Below are 21,541 nucleotides of genomic sequence, written 5' to 3'. Positions count from 1 at the left end.
CTGTAAGGTTGAATTTTAAATATATGTTCATTGATTTGTGTATTGCAAGCAGTATTTATCACTGTATCTATATTGCACTTTTTACAGCGTGAAGATATTTATGCTTATTAATTCCTCTGTGCTTTATTTAGCATAGAAATAGTGCATAATTTGGGGGTTATTTTAAAACCTTATATTGGGCAGTATTTAAAATGTGTCTATTTAATATACCACATGTTCTATTTTTAGCCTTTTTGTCGTTGTTTCACATCTTTGGTGCCAGCTCCCAAACACAGTGCATTCATTATTTTAATTGCTTTGTCAACTTTACATTTTTTACCTCTCTTATTTTTGTCAGAGAGCAGACCTCAGGAGGGGATGTCACAGAGTATAAATTGATTCTGAAGATGTGCTGGTTTATATGATTTTTTAAAAGGTCTCCTTGTAAAGCCCTACCAAAACAAATTTAATATTGATTTTTTCATAAACCTCCCTTCTCGTCTCACCACCTCGTCTCACACCCAGGGATATCAATACACTCTGACAATAAGTCCTTGGTGTCCTGACATTCCTGTGGTCACCAGCCCATGACACCACGGGCTGCTTCCCTCCTCAGGAGGCTCAGGGATTCTCCAGGTGCTCCAAAGGGACAGGCAGGTGGTGGACCCTAAATGAGCTACCTGGAAATCCAGACAGTGAGTTTTCTTCCAGCTGTAATACCTGGAAATGAGAATTAAGGGACAGCTGAGGGACCTCCAGGTGTTTATCATGGAGAAAAGGAGGCTCAGGGGGGACTTTCTGGCTCTCCACAACTCCCTGGCAGGAGGGAAGAGCCAGGTGAGGGTCAGGTTCTGCTCTGAGGACAAGAGAAAATGGCCTCAAATTGCACCAGAAAAGGTGCAAGTTGGACATCAGGAAGAATTACCCCATGGAAAGGGAGCTCAGGCCTTGGCAGGGGCTGCCCAGGGAGCTTTGCAGTGCCCATCCCTGCAGGTGTCCCCTGGAGGTGGCACTGAGTGCTCTGGGCTGGGGACAAGGTGCCCATGGGGCACAGCTGGCACTCCATGGGCTGGGAGGGCTTTTCCAGCCCAGGGATTCTTTGGATTGGCAGGGAGCTGCCTCTGTTCTTCCCAAAATTTCTATCTGAAACTTTCTGACATTTTAATTCCACAATTAAGGTGAAAAAGAAAAATGAAGTAACAATGTTATATGGCAGCTGCATTCACTTTTGTGCACAGCATCTGTTTCCAACAGTTACCTTCAATAATGAGTGAAAGACAGATGCCACCTTTCAAAACATGAGCCAACACCTGAACAGAAACCATTGTTAGACCAAAGTGGCAGCCAAGAGCCTTACTGGAAACCATGGTCCAAGATTAGTGGTTATTTGGAGCTTTGAGAGTCTGTCCGTCTGTGAAAGGAAGGCAAAAGCCAGCAGCCCTCAAGAAAAGTACAATTTGTGACCTCAGGCAGACTTTCACATCTTTAGGGAGTTCACTGAGAGGGCACAGCCGGGCTCTGTCTGTTCTTCTCAGGGATGCAGAGCTTGAAGTTCATTCTCTATAAATACAGACATTGATTTTTTTATTACCCCACTTTGCTTCCAGGTAGAAACAACTTGGTGCAGCTCCCAGTACTGGATAACTTGTGTCTCCAGGAGACTCTAAAATGTGATTTTTAGAATAAAACATCTCAGTACTCTCTGCCCCTGGAATTCTGTGTGGAGTTTTGGGCCTCTCACATCACAAAAGGACCTTGAAGTGATGGACTGTGTCCTGGGAAAGGTCTGGAGAACAAATCTTAGGAGCAGGAGCTGAGGGAGCTGGGGTTCTTCAGTTTGGAGAAAAGAAGGTTCAGGAGGGACCTCATTGTTCTCAAACTCCTTGAAAGGAACTTTTAGCAATGGTTGGTCTCTTCTGCCATGTCCAGAGTAAAAGGATGAGCATATATGGCCTAAAGTTGCACCTGAGGAGGTTCAGATTGGATATTGGAGATGGAAATTTCACTGAAAGAGTGGTCAGGCCTTGAAATGGTCTATCCAGGGAGGTTTGGAGTCGCTGTCTGTGGGAGTGTTCAGGAGAAGCCTGGCTGTGGCCCTTGGGGACAGGGGTTGGGGTGATACTGGCCCTTGTTGATGGTGGAACTTGAAATTCTCCTCCAGCCTTGATGATTCTGTGGTTTCCAAAACCAGCAACGCCTGAGGAAGGGCAAGACAGACAATTCTGTGATGGAGCTGTACAAAAAGATGGAGATCATTGTGTTTTTACCACATAGAATTGAAGACTTACTTTAATTATCCATGAGGCTCATAGCCTGTTCTAGGCCTCATCTGTAGCAGTTATGAAACAGGGCCCAAGGAGCAGCACCTGGCCCCAGCAGGATGTGATGGTGACTGATGTCAGCCTGCACTGCTTATCATGAGCCCCTCCAAAGCAGAATTGTTTTGAAAACAGCTATTTAGAGCAGCACAAAACTGAGTTAAAAATCAATGTGGATCACTGGGATGGAGTGCTCAACTCATCACCTGGCTCTCTCCCATTTAGCAGTGGAGCTGAGCCCAAAGGAGGGATGTTTGCTGAGAGAGACCCAGCTCTGCAAACACCATTTCACTGATTTAACTCAGGCCAGATAGAGCAAACTCAGGGCTGTTCTATGAGAGGCTGCAAAAAAATCCAGTGGTTCGTGCTGTGGGCAGGAGGGAGCAGCCTCAGTGTCTCTCCTGAGCCCTCTCTGCTCGGTGGCTCCATTACTGACCTGGCTAATGAAATAGAGAGGCTGCCTATTAAATTAGCAGGGAATACCAGGCTGGGAGGGACTGCATGTACATGGGAGACAGAAACACAATTCAGGCAGGTCTTGATGAACTGGGAAATTGGTCTGGAAAAAATTGGATAAAATTTAGCAAGAAAATGGGTACCCTGAATAACCAACTGCAAAAGTACTGTGTAGAGAGCAATTCTGTTGATTCTTCAGAAGAGGATTTTGAGGTTATTGTGCCTCCCAAGATGAACATTAGCAGCCTTTATAACCCTGTCCTGAAAAGCCAAATGAGAATCCCTGGAATTGTTGAGTGCAGGTTTGGAAACAGTGAGAAAGCTATGGACCATCTTTAGACAGTCTGAAGGATAACAGAAGATATTATTAGAGAAACTGATAGAGAAAATGGGATTTCTGGACAATGTTGAAAGCACCAGAGTTATTTAGTTGTAAAAAGATAAGGGTACTGGTGGGGAAAGGAACGATAAAACTTCATGTAGATTAAAGACCGGTGCAAAGATCAAGGTAATAATCTATTCTTCATGTTCCTAATGGACTGGAAAAGAAGCTATGGGTTGAAACTGCAGCAGGAAACTCAAGCTAGATTAAAAAAAACCTATTTCTAATCATGAGATTAGTCAAGCAGTGGAATAGATTGTGCAGCCTAGGGAGTTGCAAAATCTCCTTTTATTGTAAGTCTTCAAAATCAGGCTGGGGAAACATCTGTTTGAAATTGTGCAGACACAGATGAACCTGGTTTAAAGAAGAAAGATAGACTCAGGTGATCTCTCAGAGTCCTTTCAGATGTATTTTTAGATGGTGCCATATTTTCTACCTAAAGTTGGAGTGCAAACACACACCCCACTCTAGGTAGTATATATAATATATAATATATAATATATAATATATAATATATAATATATAATATATAATATATAATATATAATATATAATATATAATATATAATATATAATATATAATATATAATATATAATATATAATATAATACTATATTATATAATATATAATATTTATATATTATATATTATATATTATATATTATATATTATATATTATATATTATATATTATATATTATATATTATATATTATATATTATATATTATATTAAATTTTCAGCATGAGGCAGCCAATACACAGGTAACCAACTTGTATATGCTCTTCATGACACACACCACAAGCTTGGGCTGTGTCTTCCTTTTCACTCCTTGAAGTCTCCATATGGCTTTCCCAGTTCACTTCCAGGTTTCCTGCAACTTGCAGAGAACAGAGATAGAGATCTGTAGCTCACTTATCTAATCAGATGTTGTGTGGGACCAGCTCTAAGCAAGGTGCAGGCTACCTTTCACTAAATAATCTTCCAGCCCACAGTAAACGCTCTCTCTTGCCTTAACTCCTTGCTTGGGAAACTCCCTGAGTGCTTGGAATACTGTTAGAAATTTGGTTTTTTCTATAGCACTCTTCTGAATTTTTCCCAGGTTGTGTTAAGAATGGGCAATTAAAAATAGAAAGCAGAGGGATCAGAGTTTATGCACATTACCTATTAAATTGTGCTTTAAAGGAGTCAGAAGTGCCAGGAGATGGCATGCTGCTTCAAAGTGTACCAAGAAATGCACACCAATAGGGCTCAAGCTGCAGAGGAAAATGATGTTTCCTGCACCAGCTCTTCCTCAGCATCTCTTGCCATTGCCTGCTTGGGGAAGTAGATTGACTGCATCCTGATAAAGGACTCTGATTTCATTTTATTCTTCACAGCCCTTGCCAGCTTTCAGAGACTGATCTCTGTCTCTCCTTCTCAGACAGTGAGCTAAGGCAGAAGAAAAATTAACCCATCATCTATAAGCTGAAGAAAAATAGCAATTAGGAAACAAAGATCCCTTGAGCAAGCATGTTGCTGCTTCTAAGATTGAACAGCAGTTTATGTTCTATACTGGTACATTCATGGGCCAGTATGTGACAAGGTGACATTCCTTTAAATATTTCTTATTTCAGTTGTTTAATCTTCTCTTTGCTGACAAAGCTGCCTTTTTTTCTTCTTGTGTAATCAAAGTCTCTGGCATGTTAGGTTAATTGAAATGACAGGTAAAAGTTTAAAGTAAAATCGATTCTTTGTCACTGAAGCATCCCCAAGTGTTTAAAAGGGAATGTGAGCTGAGGAAAAACAAGATGTGTGTTAACCAGTTAGAAACCAAAATCTTTTGCTATAGCAGCTTGTTTGAGGAAAATGAGAGTGGTTGATTTACTGAAGATGCATTTACCAGATTCAATTAATAAATTAATTCTGAGAATAATTAACTTACATTTAAAATAGCCACAGATGCAAATGGATGAATGATGCTGGGAGAAAGAAGGGAATTGAAAACAAAGCATTTTTAAAGCTTTACAGCAGAAAATCCTACTGTTTGTCCATCTTTAGGATAGACAAACACTTTTCAGTGAGAAAGAGCTGATGGTTGCTGGAATGAAAGTTAGCCCTTTCTGTGGAATTCTGTGGAAATTCTGAGGAATTCTGTGGAAAATCTGAGGAATTCTGTGATGCTTAGCTGTTCCTAAGTTCTGTATCCCTGCCCATGTCAGTAGGTGGTTTAGGAGGAACCTGTGCTAGGTAAATGCATTGATGAGTGCAGCCTAAGTGCCAGAGACAGCCTGGCCTGTTTGACTTTCAAATTAACTGTAGGAAATGCTGCCTCATGAATATTAAATTTCAGCTTCCTCTGCCATGATCAATACATTAATTTTTATGTATGACCTCACAAAGATCCAGCCTGTCAAGCTATGGGCATTTATCCAATATTCTTGTGTAAATGTCAAGGCAGATGGTTCTCAAAACCTGCTGCAATATTTCACGTAATAATAAAGGTGTCTGGCTGCATTGACCTCTTCATATCACAAGTGGGAACCCAGGCAAACTCTGGCTAAATAGGACAAACCAATTTGGCATTTTGACAAGCAAAGGGGCAATGGGTTTGGCTAGAAAATATAGCAGTTCCCCCTCTGGGCTTGTTGTGAGCCTGGGGAACTTTGCTGGAGCAAGCCAGTCTTCCCAGGAAAATCACTGTCCATGGAAGGAACAAAATGTGTTCCTGTAGAAGCCTTTGCATGGTCTCTGAAGGGAGCTGAGGTGCCTGGCTTAGAGACAGATGTCTTCACTCTGGGTTTCAAATGTGAGAGGAGATGAACTCCCCTCTTCCCCAGGCTGTAGGAGAGGCCAGCTCAGGAGCAGAGAAGTGCAGTGACCCATTCAGCAGCTGAAACTGCCAGTGCACATGGAGAGGTGTTTAATGATATCTCAGAAACATCTCTTATTTATTTGGAATTCACTTTGAAGGACTACGTATTCCAATGTTTTCAGGTCAATGTACCTTTTGAAATGCTAATCAGGTGGAATTGGCCTTTACCACAAGCAGATATTTGTATATCAAAGAGATTCCTTGCACACTTTGTCAATCTGAACCCAGTTTAGATTACATTGATGCATTATTTTTAATGCTGATTCCTGCTAAAATCTTCTTTTCTACGTCATTAACCCTCTAATTATTTTTAGCCTAGTGTTAGTTAGCCGTTACCAGGCTCAGCACTGCTCAGGGAAGTGAGTATTATTCATCCCAATGCTTCATTACCCCTCTATTTTTACGTGCAGGCATCACAAAGCCCGTGTCAAAAATAAAAGTGGCAATACTGAGCGCTGTAAAACTGCTCAGAGCTGAGATTTTCCTCCTCACACTTCCTGTGCAGGGTGTGCTGAGGCTCTCAAAGCCCCCAGAGGGATCTCAGTGTTCCTCCACACCTTGCCCTGCACAGGTTGCTGCGAGCAGGATGCAGAAGCTCTCATGGATGAGCAGGGACTGCAGAGCAGCTGGTTGGCTCTGCTGCAGCCCTTGGGCCCAGGCACTTGAGTGACAGAGGAGACACTGAGCTGGCATTTCTTCCAGCACTTGTCCTTCCCTGCTAATGCGGCCAACTGGCCGAGATGACCTTCAGCTCGGAGTCTCTGAATGGAAGTAATTTCGTGATTAAACAAAACTAGACTTGGGGGAAGTTTGAACAGTCTGCTACAGAGCACGGTTTTATTCCTTGGTTTGCTCCACTGTTGAAGAGATAAGCCACCAAAAGCCAGGAATGAAGAACATCAAAGGTTCTAGGTGACAGAAATAGTAAACTCCAGATTTCACAGCAGATGCAGCAATGAATCCTCCATTGGGAAAGTTTTGTGTAGAGCTGAATCAGTTTGTCAGAACTGCTGACGGTAAAATTTAGCCATATTTATCCACTTCCATTGTTTATCCAACCCTGTAAAAATGAATGGCACATAAAAGTCCTAATCTGAATAAAACCAATCTGTAAACAAGGCACAGGCACAAATTCACTGAATATGAATGGATTGCAACAAGTGACTGTGTCTGCTCTGTTTATTGCCATCTGCCATCTGTTTGGAGCAATCGATACCCATCCGCAGAGCCCTGAAGTAACAGGCTTTGTAGCACTCACATTTTCTCCAAATACTGCTTATTTTAGCCTGGAAACATTTGTCTCTCCCTCCCACCACAGGTGATCAGCGAGTTTGAAGCCTCTCCCGACTCATTTTCCTACAGAATCCCCAACCTGAGCCGGAACCGCCAGTACAGCGTGTGGGTGGTGGCCGTGACGGCTGCGGGGAGAGGCAACAGCAGCGAGATCATCACAGTGGAGCCACTGGCCAAAGGTACAGGGACAGCTGCCCACAGCCAGCCAGGCTTCTGCTGCCTAATTACTGCTGCTAATTACTGGCAGAATTGGCTGGTGTGGCCTCGCTGAGGGTGGGATTTCTCAGGAGCTGCCTCGCGAAAGGCGAGGTGACAACTCGCGGTAATTGCTCCAGGTTTTGCTGGAGTCAGCAGAGAGGGGATGACGTGCTCCTCCAGGGGTAACTCATCCAGCCTGCCTTAGAAGGGAATAGATTGCTTTTTGGAGCCATTTTTATCTTCACTTGTTGGGAATAGATTGCTTTTTTGGAGCCATTTTTATCTTCACTTGTTGGGTGCTGGGGGTTTGCAGATGATGCCTCTCCCCCTCTGAATATATTTCTTTTCCTTGCTGTACAAGGTAACTTCTTTATCTTTCCTTTCCTTAGTAATATCTCTTGTGTACTCTACAAGTACCATCTACTGTATAAAATGGTCTGATTAACATATCTAAACTCTGAACAATTGTTCTCTACTTGCATTAGCTTTGAAGTTTGCTGCTTCTATTTCAGATATGATGAAAGGATAATGTGCCTGAAATCTTGAATATTTATTTCCAGCTGTATTAGTTGTTCTATTAAAAGATATTGCTGGGGCCTGTGAATTCTGCCTTTTGAGATGTGATGCTTGCAACATTAGAGCACCTTGGCTTGGAAATGGAGGCCTAACATTTTGAGCAGCAAAGTGAGAAGAGTCCCATCTCACTCAATCTCTACATGGGGTCTTCAAATTGATTTTTTTTTAATACTCAACTTGGTACCATTACAGCCTGTGCCAGGATGGGCAGAGAAATGCACAGATCCCCAGAGCTGCAAAAATAGATACATTTAATTGGCTTTACAGTTTTACAAGCCTGCTAAGTCTTCACTTGGGTGTTTAATGATGTAAAGATGTAAAATAAAGTGTCTAGTGCATTGTGATGACAGGTTCTTTCTGAAAAGGCTTTGCTGAACTTCAGCCTAGTGCCACCAACATGAAAGCACTTTCTGCATGGAAGAGCAAACTCCATCACCATGGGAAATCTCCCTGTTCCTATCTGTCTAGCTGGCAGATCACCACTTTAATGCTGGTAGATTAACAGCAGAGCTCTTACCCTGGGCTGCATCAAAAGCAGCTTAAGCACAGGGTTGAGGGAGGGGATTGTGTCCCTGTGCCCTGCTCAGGTGATTTCCCACCTGCAGAGCTGCCCCAGCGCAGGGAGGAGCTGGAGCTGCTGCAGAGCCCAGAGGAGGCTCCAGGATGGGCAGAGGGATGGAGCAGCTCTGCTGGCAGGAAAGGCTGGCACAGCTGGCATTGTTCACCTGCACAGGAGAAGCTTTGGGCTGAGCTCAGGGTGGCCTTGCAGGGCCTGGAGGAGCCCCAGGAAAGCTGGAGAGAGACAATTGCCAGGGCATGCAGGGACAGCACACAGGGAATGGCCCCAAACAGAAAGATTGTAGGGCTAGGTGGGATACTGGGGAAAAAATTCAGCCCTAGGTGGGTGGGCAGGGGCTGGGATGGAATTCCCAGAGCAGCTGTGGCTGCCCCTGGATCCCTGGCAGTGCCCAAGGCCTGGTTGGACACTGGGGCTTGGAGCAGCCTGGGACAGTGGCCCATGGCAGGGGGTTGGAAGTGGATGATCTTTAACCTTCCTTCCAACCCATCCCTTCTAGAATTCTATGATTATGGTGGATGGTATTGCTGATTTTGGAGGCTACTGTTTGAACACATGACAGTTTCCCAATATGGAGAAGCTGCACGCAGAGTTCTTCAGATCTGAAACATCTGGAGCTTTTCCATTGTAGCATGAGTGCACTCTGCGTTGTGGACATCAGTGAGACCAAAACTGAGATCCTAAAAGGGAGATGAGGAGTGTCAAGGACACCAGTGAAGGAAGATCATAAAAGAACCTCACAGGAAAAAAGGCAAAGATTTCAGTGTGTTCCTCCATTGCTGTCACCTGTGTGTAATCAATATGTGGCGATGAAAAAAAAAAAGCAAACAAAAACTAGCATAAAAACTAGATGCTCAAATAAGGGCAAAAATTATTAGACATGGTGCAGTACTAATAAATTGAGGCTGCAGGCAAACCCTGCACAAAATGCACTAGAAGTTCTCTTCTGCCATGCCCTATGCATTTTAAAAAGAGGGAAATGTTCAAAATGAACACCAAGAGGGAAATGTTCAAAGATTAACACAGATCAATTCAGGCTTTGCAGGCACCAATATTCATGACCTCAAGTTATGAGGAATTGCAGTGTGCAATTGCTCTCTGTTTGCCAAAAATTGAGAAGTTGCAACTTGACCCACATGGACTTAAACTGATCCCGCTTACCAGAATTAATTCTGCTCCTCTGAAGCTTATGTAACATAATCCATGATGACAAATAAGTCATGGAACTTAAAAATAACTTTTATGAAAAGGCAAGATGACTTAAAAGAAAAAATAATTAATTACTTCAATATAGACAGGTCAATCTGAAGAAGACTTTATTTCAAAGGACAGTAGAATGCATCCAGTCAACCTTAGAGTTTGTGGTGATACTCCAATATAAAGTCAGCATTAGATGATGCTCAGGAAAAGCCTCTTACATGCACTTAGGACTGTAAAAGTAATGAATAATCCATTTGTTGAGGGTTTGATGGGCACTAGGAATACTGATAGATAGCAATTTCATGAACTTTGGATGTAGCTAGGTTAGAAATTATTGTGTCACATACAAAATTTCCTTTATTAATGCATCACAGGGCTTTTTAGGGAGCTGGGAGAAAGTGGTGATCAGTGCTGAGGGCAGTGGCTGCACAATGAGGAAGGATGGGCAGAGCTCAAAGCCTCAAAGACCTTTTTCACCCCACACTATATCTGTAGCAAACAGCACATCCCAGGGTTAGAAGCAGTTAAATCCTGATTTTGCCTTAACTTCCCAATGCAAAACCATCCTGTGGGCAATTATTTTGTAGTTGTTTGCTTCCTTTTTTTGCTCCTCTTACTGCACAGTAACTGTCCAAGTAATGATACCATCATGACAGCTAATAAGAGTTAACTTAGAATTGAATTATGTCAACTTAATTATAACCCCTTTAAGAACTCCTCTGAGAACAATGAGAATGTCTAGATAGGGGTTTGATGTGAAATGGATAGTCCAATTTACATGAAAGCTTAATTCAAGTTAGCATTTCTTTCTTTCTTTAGTGTCTTCATTTCTCAGAACAGATTGTTATTCTCTGTAATTAACTGACAGAAATAATAAAAAAAATCCCCAACAAACAGAAAATAATCATGGCAATGAAAGTTCAGCCTCCACGTAAGCAAGCTGTGCTCCTGCCCCTCAAATTACTCTTCATTGGTGACATGAAAGAAGTGGGTTTAGCCTTTCAAGTATACTCAGAAGACAAAAAACCTTGCACGCACTTGTCCCTCTGATTTACTGACCATGACTGATGGGGAATGGCGTTTGCTGCCAGTGTGACAATAACAGATCCAGACCCCTGGCAATCTGATCCTCTGGGGACAACTCTGACTTTTGAGTTTCCCCTGGTTTTCTGAGCTACCTGAGCATGAATTCTGAACAGATTTCCCCCCTAGTCTGCATTGCTTTGTGTGTTTAATGGTTTTAAGTAACATTTACTTATGTAAATGTGGGGTTCACATGACAGGACATGCTGTTCTGTTTCTTTGATCAGACTGGAGTGCAGGGGATGTTAGAAACAGAACCATGGAATGGGTTGGGTTGGGTTGGAAGGACACTTAAATCCAGTTCCACCCCTGCCATGGCAGGGACACCTCCCACTGTGCCAGGCTGCTCCAGCCCCAGTGTCCAACCTGGCCTTGGGCACTGCCAGGGATCCAGGGATGGAATTCCATCCCAGCCCTGCCCACCCTGCCAGGGAACAATTCCCCATTCCCAACATCCCACCCAGCCCTGCCCTCTGGCACTGGGAGCCATTCCCAGCAGGGTTTGCACAGGGATCACCTTCCAGGGGTGGCTCTTCCAGGAGGAACCTGGACACAGGGAGTGAGTCCTGAGGGGATGGAATTAAATTCAGGAGAAGGCAGATGGAATCAGACCAGGAACAATGAAATCTGGATTTGGTTTGGGAGAGGAACTTAAAGCTCATCCCCTCCCACCCCTGCCATGGCAGGGACACCTTCCACTGTCCCAGGCTGCTCCAAGCCCCAATGTCCAACCTGGCCTTGGGCACTGCCAGGGATCCAGGGGCAGCCACAGCTGTGCCAGGGCCTGCCCACCCTCTTCTGTGAGAAATTAAATGAAGGAATCTCCTGACACAGGGTATTCACTGGTGGAGCTTTTATTTTTTTCTTTTTTAAGCTGAACTGCAGTGAAATGTCAAAGCTTTCGTTCAGTTTCCTTCTGAAGTTCACCTTTAAACCACAGTTGTGTCCTCTGGAGGAAGAAAAACCCACGTGTGTTACATCCTCCTACAAAGAATTTCTGCCCATTTCTATTTCTGTGGCAGTAAATGCAGGTTACAGGATTTGTAATTTAAACAAGCAAACATGCAGAAAACTGCATTATCATAAGAGAGTGCACTGTTCTGTGAAGGAACCTCTTTATCTTCAATTAATAATTGGGTGGTTTGTAAAAATAATAGGAACAGACACATCCCTAATCCAGTGCCATGCCATCAAATGTAAGGCTGGAGGGAGGTGTGTAGGCATGTGGGTAGCTTTGATAATAAAGAAGTAAACCCTGCAGCTTATCCATATGATTCCAAAAATACCCATGGCTCAAAAGAAAGAGGTCTGTGAGATCCCAGGCTTTCTTACCTCATGAATGCCTGCTAGAATTTCAAACCTATTGCTCTGAGGTGGATTTCACTTGACATTTATTTTGTTTCTAGTTTTCTTTGTGCACCTTTTAGCAGTCTCAGGACATCATTTGAAGTTCAGCTATAAAGAAAATTGGTCTTGAAAAATTTCCTGCTGTTTTACCATTTCTTTTAAAAGCACTCAGTACATGGAAGGAATGAGAAAATCCATAGAAAGCTGTGGATGCTTTCACAGAAATAGTGCACTGTGCTTTTCTGATGATTTTCTGAGCCATGCTCTATCATCTTACCAGTGGCTTAGGCTCCTGTGAGATTTATGTTACTTCCACCCATCTCAGTAAAATGAAGGACACAGGATATTGAAAACCAGGAGCTACAGCATTAATGTTGCACTTTCAACATCTGATCTTAAGGAAGAATTCATGCTGAAATAACCATTAAAAACAAAGGAATAACACAAAAATTTTGCTGACAGTGCTGCCATGCCACGCTGAAGGCTCCAGCAGGATTCCTGTGTTCCACATGTTTTGTCCTGCAGGACCTGGCAGCAGTTTGGAGTAGCTGGATGTTTCAAGAAACACTGGAAATGTGGGAAGACCATGGGGAAAATGATTAATAGCCAATTTTAAATGAGTTTTCAGACTTCATGTGGGAGAGGGAATTTTGCACAGGACAGGAATCTGAGCAGTCCAGATGCTCACAGATGCTGACAGCATCTCCTGCTGCTTTTCAGAGATGGCATGAGGGCCACGAGGCACCTCCTGCAGCACAACCTGGCACCACTGAAGACAAATGTGACTTCTAACACCAACTTCAGCAGAGTCAGCATTTCTCTCTGTGTCTCTGGCTGCTCTGAGCATTTTTCTGTTTGAGTTACTTTGGTTAATTAGCCCATGGTGTGGTGGATTTACCCAGGCTGGGTGCCAGACACTTACCAGAGCTTCTCTATCACTCTCCTCTGCAGCTGGACAGGGGATGGGAAATACAACAAAAGTCCATGAGTTGAGATGAGGACAGAGAGAGACCACTCAAAAAATACCATCACAGGCAAAACAAACTGAAATTGGAGATAGTGAGTTTACTACCAACAAAATCAGAGCACGATAACGGGAGGAAAAATAAATCTTAAAAGCACCTTTCCCACATCCCTCCCTCCATCCCAGCTCTATCTCCTCCTCCCCACCAGAGCTTCTCTATCACTCTCCTCTGCAGGTGGGCAGGGGAGGGGAAATATAACAAGATTCATGAGTTGAGATGAGGACAGAGAGAGACCACTCAAAAATACCTTCACAGGCAAAATAGACTCAAATTTGAGATATTAATTGAATTTATTACCAACAAAATCAGAGCACGATAATGGGAAGAAAAATAAATCTTAAAAACACCTTCCCCACACCCCTCCCTCCTTCCCAGCTCTATCTCCTCCTCCCCAGCAGCACAGGAAGATGGGTTTGGGGTCACAGACAGCTCATCATGTCTGCTGGACATGGGGGAAGCTTTTGGCAAGCTGTGACCTCCCCACTACCAAAACCTGGCCATGCAAACCCAACACAGATGGCTTCCGGGAGTACAGCCCTGTGCAAGGCTTTTCCAGAAAATGTTACCTTAGGATATCGGGTTATCTAGAAAATGTTATCTTAGTTATCTTAGATCAGGTGGAAAACCAACCTGATCCATGAGAGTTTCTGACTGCCCAGAGCACAAACCACAGCTCTGTCCTGAAAGGGTTAAACCTCAGAGCTCTGCAAGGAGGGAGCCAGGCATCTCCAGCTGCTGTTCAGCCAGGACAGGACATGTTAGCAAAGTATTGCTGGCCAATTACCCAACCTTCACTTTGTCTGTTACCTAAATCTTCAACTTGTGTTTTACTTAAAATTTTGACCAGAGGAAAAAAAAAATCTCTTGATTAAAACAAAAAAACCTCTTGAGAAGCTTGGCCTTCAACAGTGCATGAAGAGAACACAGGCAACACAGTCCAAATTGATTGTATAATCTGTGAAATCTTTTCTTTTTGTGAATATCTCAAGTCCCATTGCAGCCTACTCAAGTAATTTTGCTTAATTTTTCAAGGCCTGTTCTTTTATGCATGAATCTTTTTCCAGATTAACTGTCCCAGTTATATTTGATGCTGGGTCTCATTTTCATGTTTTCCTAATTGGTGCAAAATGGATTATTAAGTATAAGTTCTGATCTGTGTGCAGGATTGAAGTAGATCAGGACTAAAAATACAAGTATTTTGTCTATCTGTATTCAGTATGTGCTTTTAAAATATATAATTTAGAGGCCAGCAGAAAGTGTATTTCTATCAGGGGTCATTCTTGAGGAATAACAAATGAAGTTCTAACATAATCTCTAAAATGAAAATACACAAGTGATATTCTTTATCTATATTTAGGTGATCTGAGAGCTGATAAAAACTGATTTTAGTTTGTTCACATTTGTGGATTTCAGATAGATTCTACAATGTACTAATATTCATTAAGGTTTATTTTCCTTAATATCAAAATTGTTGTAGAAGAGATGTATCAATAATTTAGTTTTTATGAGACACCTGTCTACTGTGGACAATTCTTGCTGGAAGTGTTGAGAGAAGCATCCCTTGGACATAATTTTCATCCATGATTTCTACTCCAAAACATATAAAAGTTAGTAAAGATGATGGGTTTGCTCTCTTTTTCTACAAAGACTCTTCAATGCCATGCCTCATCTCTCTTTTAATTACTTGTCTTCCAGGTACTGAAACTGATGTTTTGCTTGAATAAATAGCTAATATTACAAGTTACAAGGAATTAGCACCCTAAACCCATCATTTTTAGATTGGTTTGGCTTTCCCCCTTTAATTGTGGGTGTCTCTATTTCCCTTCCAAGGGCTGTATGAATGGACACTGTGGTGGTGTTCACAGGGGTCTCAGGACAAGGGAAGAGATGAGAATCTTGGCACCATGTTTCAGAAGGCTGATTTATTATTTTATCATATATATTAAAGAAAATGATATATTATAACTATACTAAAAGAATAGAAGAAAGGATTTCATCAGAAGGCTTGAAAGGAATAGAAAGGAAGGAATAATAATAAAATCTTGTGACTGACCAGAGAGTCTGAGCCAGCTGACTGTGACTGGCCACTAATTAAAAACAACCACATGAGACCAATCCCAGATGCACCTGTTGCATTCCACAGCAGCAGATAATCATTATTTACATTTCATTTCTGAGGCCTCTCAGCTTCCCAGGCGAAAAAATCCTGGCAAAAGGATTTTTCACAAAACATGTCCATGACAGGACACCTCACTCCAGTCTCTTGCTGTCTCCCTCCAGCTCCGGCCAGGATTCTGACGTTCAGTGGGACGGTGACAACGCCCTGGATGAAGGACATTGTCCTCCCCTGCAAAGCTGTGGGGGACCCTGCTCCAACAGTCAAGTGGATGAAGGATAGGTAACCAGCAACTAAATGTGCTGCTCAGATAAATCCCATTTCCTTAAAATCCTGAGGGTTGTGGGGATGCTGATCCTGGGTCACTGGCAGGAAGGAGAAGGACTGGTGGTGGTGATTTGCACTTGGTCACAGTAGATGAGGAGTTTAGAAATTTCTGTGGTGATGACAGGGCATCAAAGGGACAAAAAATAATGAAGAAGGGCTAAAGGTAAACATTCAAAATGTAAAATTTAGAAGTGTTTTTGTTTTATCCTCAGGCAGGCAGGAAGGTTTTATTTTGAGAGAGCAAAGTGCCTGGTACAGTGATTTGTGCTGAGGTGGGCAGTAAATGTCTTGCACATATTTAATTTTCCATTATTCTGTTCTCAGCTTTAGTTTCTCAGTCTGACAGAGCCACTTTGGAAACACACATAGACAATAATTTTCATCCAAGCACTGTGTAAGCAGGGAAACTACAGTGCTATGGAACCATCTTGTGCATTGATATAAATACCCGTGATTTCATAAGGATGAACTTCATAGCCACGGAACTGCCTATACCCTCATTTCAGCATTTTAATGAAATAACAAGTTAAGAAAGAAGTGAATTTCTTTCTTCACTACACTGGGTCCGGGAAAAAAGTGTGTTTTTAAGCAAATGATAGATATTTCGCAACAGCAAATACTCCTTATTGAAGGGACACACCTCACCCCACACCTTTTCCTCTCTTTCCACTCTTAGCTGCTTAAAAAAAAAAAGAACTCACTTGTGATTAATTTTGATTGTAACTTCTTTAATGTATGCACTTTGTTTCCTGTGAGGCAGTAACGGGACACCCAGTCTAGTGATGATTGATGGGCGAAGGAGCATCTTCAGCAACGGCAGCTTTGTCATCAGGACTGTGAAGGCAGAGGACTCTGGCTACTACAGCTGTGTGGCCAGCAACAACTGGGGCTCAGATGAAATCATTTTGAATTTGCAGGTACAAGGTAAGGCTATTGGATCCACCTCAGAATTGTTACCATGTGTTTAAAGGTGTGTCTGTTTGAAATGAAAAATATTCGTATTGGTGTGTATTAGTGCAAATCTAATTCTTCCAAATTCATACATAAGTCATCCTGATTCAGCCATGGGAATTTTATGATCTAGAAAATGGTGCTTTAGGTGAAACAATTCACACACTCAGTTAAGTCTCTATGTGAGTTTTTGTAAGATTGACAACGGTGTGTTTGCCTTCAGTTATCTTCTAGTTCTTCACACAGAAGGTATCAGCTTCTGCGTTCTCTTTACAAATACCACATGTATCATTTTAATATTACAAAATTCAGAAAGACATGAAGGCCTTTCATTTAGCTCCTGAAAAGCTATCAGCAGAAATTTGCCTCCGTACTGAGACCTTGCACAAAAACTTCATTATGCAGGCACAGAATTTTAATATGAGGTGAAAATGAGCAAGCATTGGAAATGAAACATCAGCTAATGCATTTCTCCAGCTACATTTTATATTCATGTTGAAAAGCACAAAGAGCATCCAGGACGGTGTTGGTATGTACAAAAGCAGCAATAATATAAGAATATAAACCAAGAGTAAAGTGAAGCAGAACCTGTGTATTCACATATGAAGAATTCCCTGTGCAGATTTCCTTGCTCACTTACACTAAAGTAGACCCTACAAATGCTTCAATTTACTGCAAATTTTTGTACCAGAGGGAACCATCACTCTCCTGGATGTGAAATTTAAGCTTCAAGTGCAAACACATGAGAGCACAGAGAGGTTGTTTCCACTGCAGTCCCCCTCTCTCCCCGCCTAAACCATTCCACTAAGCCTTGGAACAAACCTCACGGCAGATATTGGCATATATCAGCTTCCCTACAATCCAACAGAAACTAAAGATGCTCTTCTGTGATGTTTGAAGCATGACCACAACAGGAAGTAGGGAGAAAAAACACCATCAAATGGAAACCTTCCATTTATATTTCACTAAGTACTTCTTTAATTGCATATATTTGCTGTTATTGAACTGCAGCAACTAAAAGCAAATCAATATTACTTCCCTAAGGGACAGACAAAAAGTGGCTTTTAATATGTGGGACCACCATTTTTTGTAGATAGGGTGAAGCTGTGATGAAAGCTTTTGCAATAAATCTTTGCCAGTGTAGTGTGTGCACTCTCTCCCCATGGACTCAACAAAGTCACTCAGAATAACAGAACAAATCCATCTCACAAAGGGAATTTTCCTTTAGAGTATAAACTGTCTCTTTTGTTTTCTTCAGCCCTGTTTGGCCCTGTGAGGGCAAAAAAAAATCAACTTCTCTTTGAAGTAATCCATAGCTGGAAAGCAGCAGACTCTGCCTTACATCAGCACCCATTATTCTGCAGTCTGATGGCTTGAACATGAATGCAGTGGCGAGCTTTCCCTGGAGTTTCACTCTGTCCCTTAATCACAGGCAAAGCAGGCAATGTTCTCTGGCAGCAGAATGCTGGACACAGCAGGGCAATCTGGATTTCTGTCCTGCCTGGTCATGGGACTGTGTCAGGACAAGGGCAGCTCCTGCCAGCATGGGTCACTGGCATCACCACCCTCTCTGTCCCAGCCAGGGGAGCTGTGGCCATCCTGTTGTCTCTCCTTCCCAGATTTCCATCCCATTTTTGCTGCTGCTTCTTGATCCTTTGCAAGCATGGACACTGTCCATACCTCACTCCTTATTCTTGAGGCAGCAAAGCTCAATTTTCTCCACTTCTCTGACAGTAGAATGTTCCCAGTCCATTTCCAGTCCCAGCTCCCTGTGTCAATTCCTAGTCCCAGTTTTCCCTATCCAGCACAACTTGTTGGATGTGACAGGGCTCCTTCTCTGCCCTTTAATGCTGGAAGAAATTCCTCCTGCAAGGGTGCTGAGGGCCTGGCACAGGGTGCCCAGAGAAGTTGTGGATGCCCCTGGATCCCTGGAAGTGTCCAAGGCCAGGTTGGGCAGGGCTTGGACCAGTCTGGGACCCCAGAAGGTGTCCCTGCCCATGGCACTGAATTGGAATGAGATGACCTTTAAGCTATTTTCCAACCCGAACCATTCCATGATTTTCCTCCAAAGGAAGCTGGGAACTGGAAAGTGGATGAGAGTTTAAACCCCTGTTTTATTCCTGCACTCAGTCAGCAGCTGATCCTTGGAACCCTGATCTTGCATCCCGCATAATGTTTATGGGGAGCAGCAGAGCTGAAGTGCTTCCAGTCTTTGCTGACAGGGTAGGGAATCCTTTATACCAAAAGCCTCAGTGGTTTGGAAGAAGATTGGATCTGCCTCCAGTCACAAATCTATCTATGATATCTAATTAACTCTCACATTTGCACGGGCAGAAGCCCTTGATTTGCACCTTTTTTTCATTTTGCTATAATAGCCTGCACACACAGGAATGAGTGGGGCATCATTTGCGGCAGCACATGTTTCCTGTCACTAAAATTTTATCTTCTCCCCAAAACAGATATCAAAAAAAATGAAAATTAATGGCTGGGGAGCTCATGTGCCATTGAGGGCTAACGGGACAGATGCAAAAAAATTCAGAGAAAAACAAAGGTTAGGAATTGAAAGACAAAATTGTGCATAAAATTAAATAAAAAAATGAGAGCTTGTCTGTTCTCATCTTAACCAAGGATGTCAGCTAAACAGACACTTTGACAGAAATCATTTGCATTTTTTGCAACTCAAAGCAGCTATTTGATAAATGACTCTTAGAAGTGATTAACATCATGTCGAACCATTTGATTGCATTTTCTATTTTTAACTATTTTCCCATCTAGTTCCACCAGACCAGCCAAGACTCACTGTATCCAAAACTACATCTTCCTCTATCACTCTTTCCTGGATACCTGGAGACAATGGGGGCAGTTCTATCCGAGGTAATGTAATTCAGGTTAATTGCTGCTTCTTACTAAATTATCATATGTTGATAGGATTAGTATAAAATTATGAATGGCTCCAAAAAAAAAAAAAGAAAGAAAAAGGAAAAAAAGAAAAACAAGACAATCTGTATTGCTGTCAACCCTTAATGTGCACTATCATGGTGATAACAGCTTTCAGTAAATTGCAGTTTGTCTTTGTGGTGGTTTATTCACACATTTAATCACTTTCTCCTCAGCTGTTATGACAGTTGCTCTATCTGATTTTCCAAATGTGTAATCTCTAACCACTCATTTTGGAGGGTGCAGGTTCATCATATGTTTGTTACTGATTGAAGGGTCCTTAGAAATATCCATCCTTTTCTTTTCCCCTTGAAGCCATCATAAAAAATTGTACTTAAGCTGTTATCAGAGTGGGCAAAATGCATTGCCTGGTATCTTTCAGTCAGCAGAGAGCTGTATCTTTCCCTGCACATGGGATTTTTTTCAGTTTTATTAGGTCATTAAAATGCCTCCTTGGGTTACCTGAAGGATTTGTGATACCATTTCCATCTGCGCTTTCCCTCCAGGTTACATCCTGCAGTACTCAGAGGATAACAGTGAGCAGTGGGGCAGCTTCCCCATCAGCCCCAGTGAGAGATCCTACCGGCTGGAAACCCTGAAATGTGGCACCTGGTACAAGTTCACCCTGACTGCCCAGAACGGGGTGGGGCCGGGGCGCATCAGCGAGATCATCGAGGCCAAGACGCTCGGCAAAGGTTGGTTCTGGGTGTTGGTTCTGCTGTGAATGCAGGGCACCAGCAAAGGAAGGGATGGTGAGGAGGGCTCCATGTTCTCAGAAGGCTAATTTATTACTTTTTTACTCTATTTTATATTAAAGAATACTATGCTATACTAAAGAATACAGAAAAGATACTTACTGAATGCTAAAAAGATAATAACCAAAACTCGTGACTCTTTCTAGAGTCTTGAGACAGCTTGGCCCTAGTTGGCTAATGAGTCAAAACAACTCACAGCAGAAACCAATCAGAAGGTTAATTTATTACTTTATTATACTATTTTCTATTACAGAAGATTATACTATACTAAAGAATACAGAAAGGATACTTACTGAATGCTAAAAAGAAAATAATCCAAACTTGTGAGTCTTTCCAGACTCTCGACACAGCTTGGCACTGATTGGCAGTAAGTCAAAACAACTCATACCAGAATCCAATCAGAAGGCTAATTTATTACTTTATGATACTATATTATATTAAAGAATAATATACTATAGTAAAGAATACAGAAAAGATACTTACAGAAGGCTAAAAAGATAATAATGAAAACTCGTGACTCTTTCCAGTCTTGACACAGCTTGGCCCCAATTGGCCAATGAGTCAAAACAACTCACAGCAGAATCCAATGAAACAATCACCTGTGGGTAAACAAGCTCCAAACACATTCCACATGAGCACAACACAGGAGAAGCAAATGAGACAAGAATTGTTTTCCTTTTCTCTGAGGCCTCTTGCTGCCTTTCAATTTCCCAGGAGAAAAACCCTGGGCAAAGGAATCACGTTCAGGAAATGTGATTGCTGCATGGTTCCATCCCCTTTGCCCTCCTAAAGCTCCTGCACTCTGCTGGAGATCCTGCGTTGATGAGAAAACAGGCCTGGATATTTTAATATTTCTGGCTTTGGAAACATTCACATGGCTGTGACAAAAAAGGCTGTGGCTGTGAGACTTGAAGCCCACACAGGCTAATGTTCTGTCATTTTTTCTCTAATAATTTTTTTCTAAGATGGGTTGGCAGATATTTGGTAAGAGGGTGTCTCCACTGTCACAGACTATAGCAATTCCATTTCATTATTTCATTCCCACGAGGAAATTGGCTCTTCTCTTCTTATGAAAATTCAGGGGGTTGTTTATCTGTGTGTTGAAGGAAGACAGGGAGTATATTTATGTATAAAGCAAATGGAGCCAGTGTCTGATTTCTGCTCCAAGC

The 21,541-nt window shown here is 42.3% G+C and overlaps 1 protein-coding gene across 2 annotated transcripts in view; it reads left to right on the top strand.

Annotated features, from left to right (window-relative positions):
- Positions 1-21,541, top strand: part of DSCAM (DS cell adhesion molecule) — a 468,801-nt gene that overhangs the window by 392,870 nt on the left and 54,390 nt on the right. Inside the window, exons 21-25 of one of the 2 annotated variants that reach the window (XM_063180924.1) lie at positions 7,306-7,459; positions 15,567-15,684; positions 16,490-16,653; positions 19,456-19,554; positions 20,124-20,312. In XM_063180924.1, coding sequence (XP_063036994.1) covers positions 7,306-7,459; positions 15,567-15,684; positions 16,490-16,653; positions 19,456-19,554; positions 20,124-20,312 — 724 coding nt within the window. Of the gene's footprint in view, positions 1-7,305; positions 7,460-15,566; positions 15,685-16,485; positions 16,654-19,455; positions 19,555-20,123; positions 20,313-21,541 lie in introns of those variants that run through there. The other variant, XM_063180932.1, reaches the window with a different exon arrangement.

Source organism: Melospiza melodia, chromosome 2 (genome assembly GCF_035770615.1).
Source record: "Melospiza melodia melodia isolate bMelMel2 chromosome 2, bMelMel2.pri, whole genome shotgun sequence".
Taxonomy (NCBI): domain Eukaryota; kingdom Metazoa; phylum Chordata; class Aves; order Passeriformes; family Passerellidae; genus Melospiza; species Melospiza melodia.
This window is presented reverse-complemented; position numbering and strand designations above follow the sequence as displayed.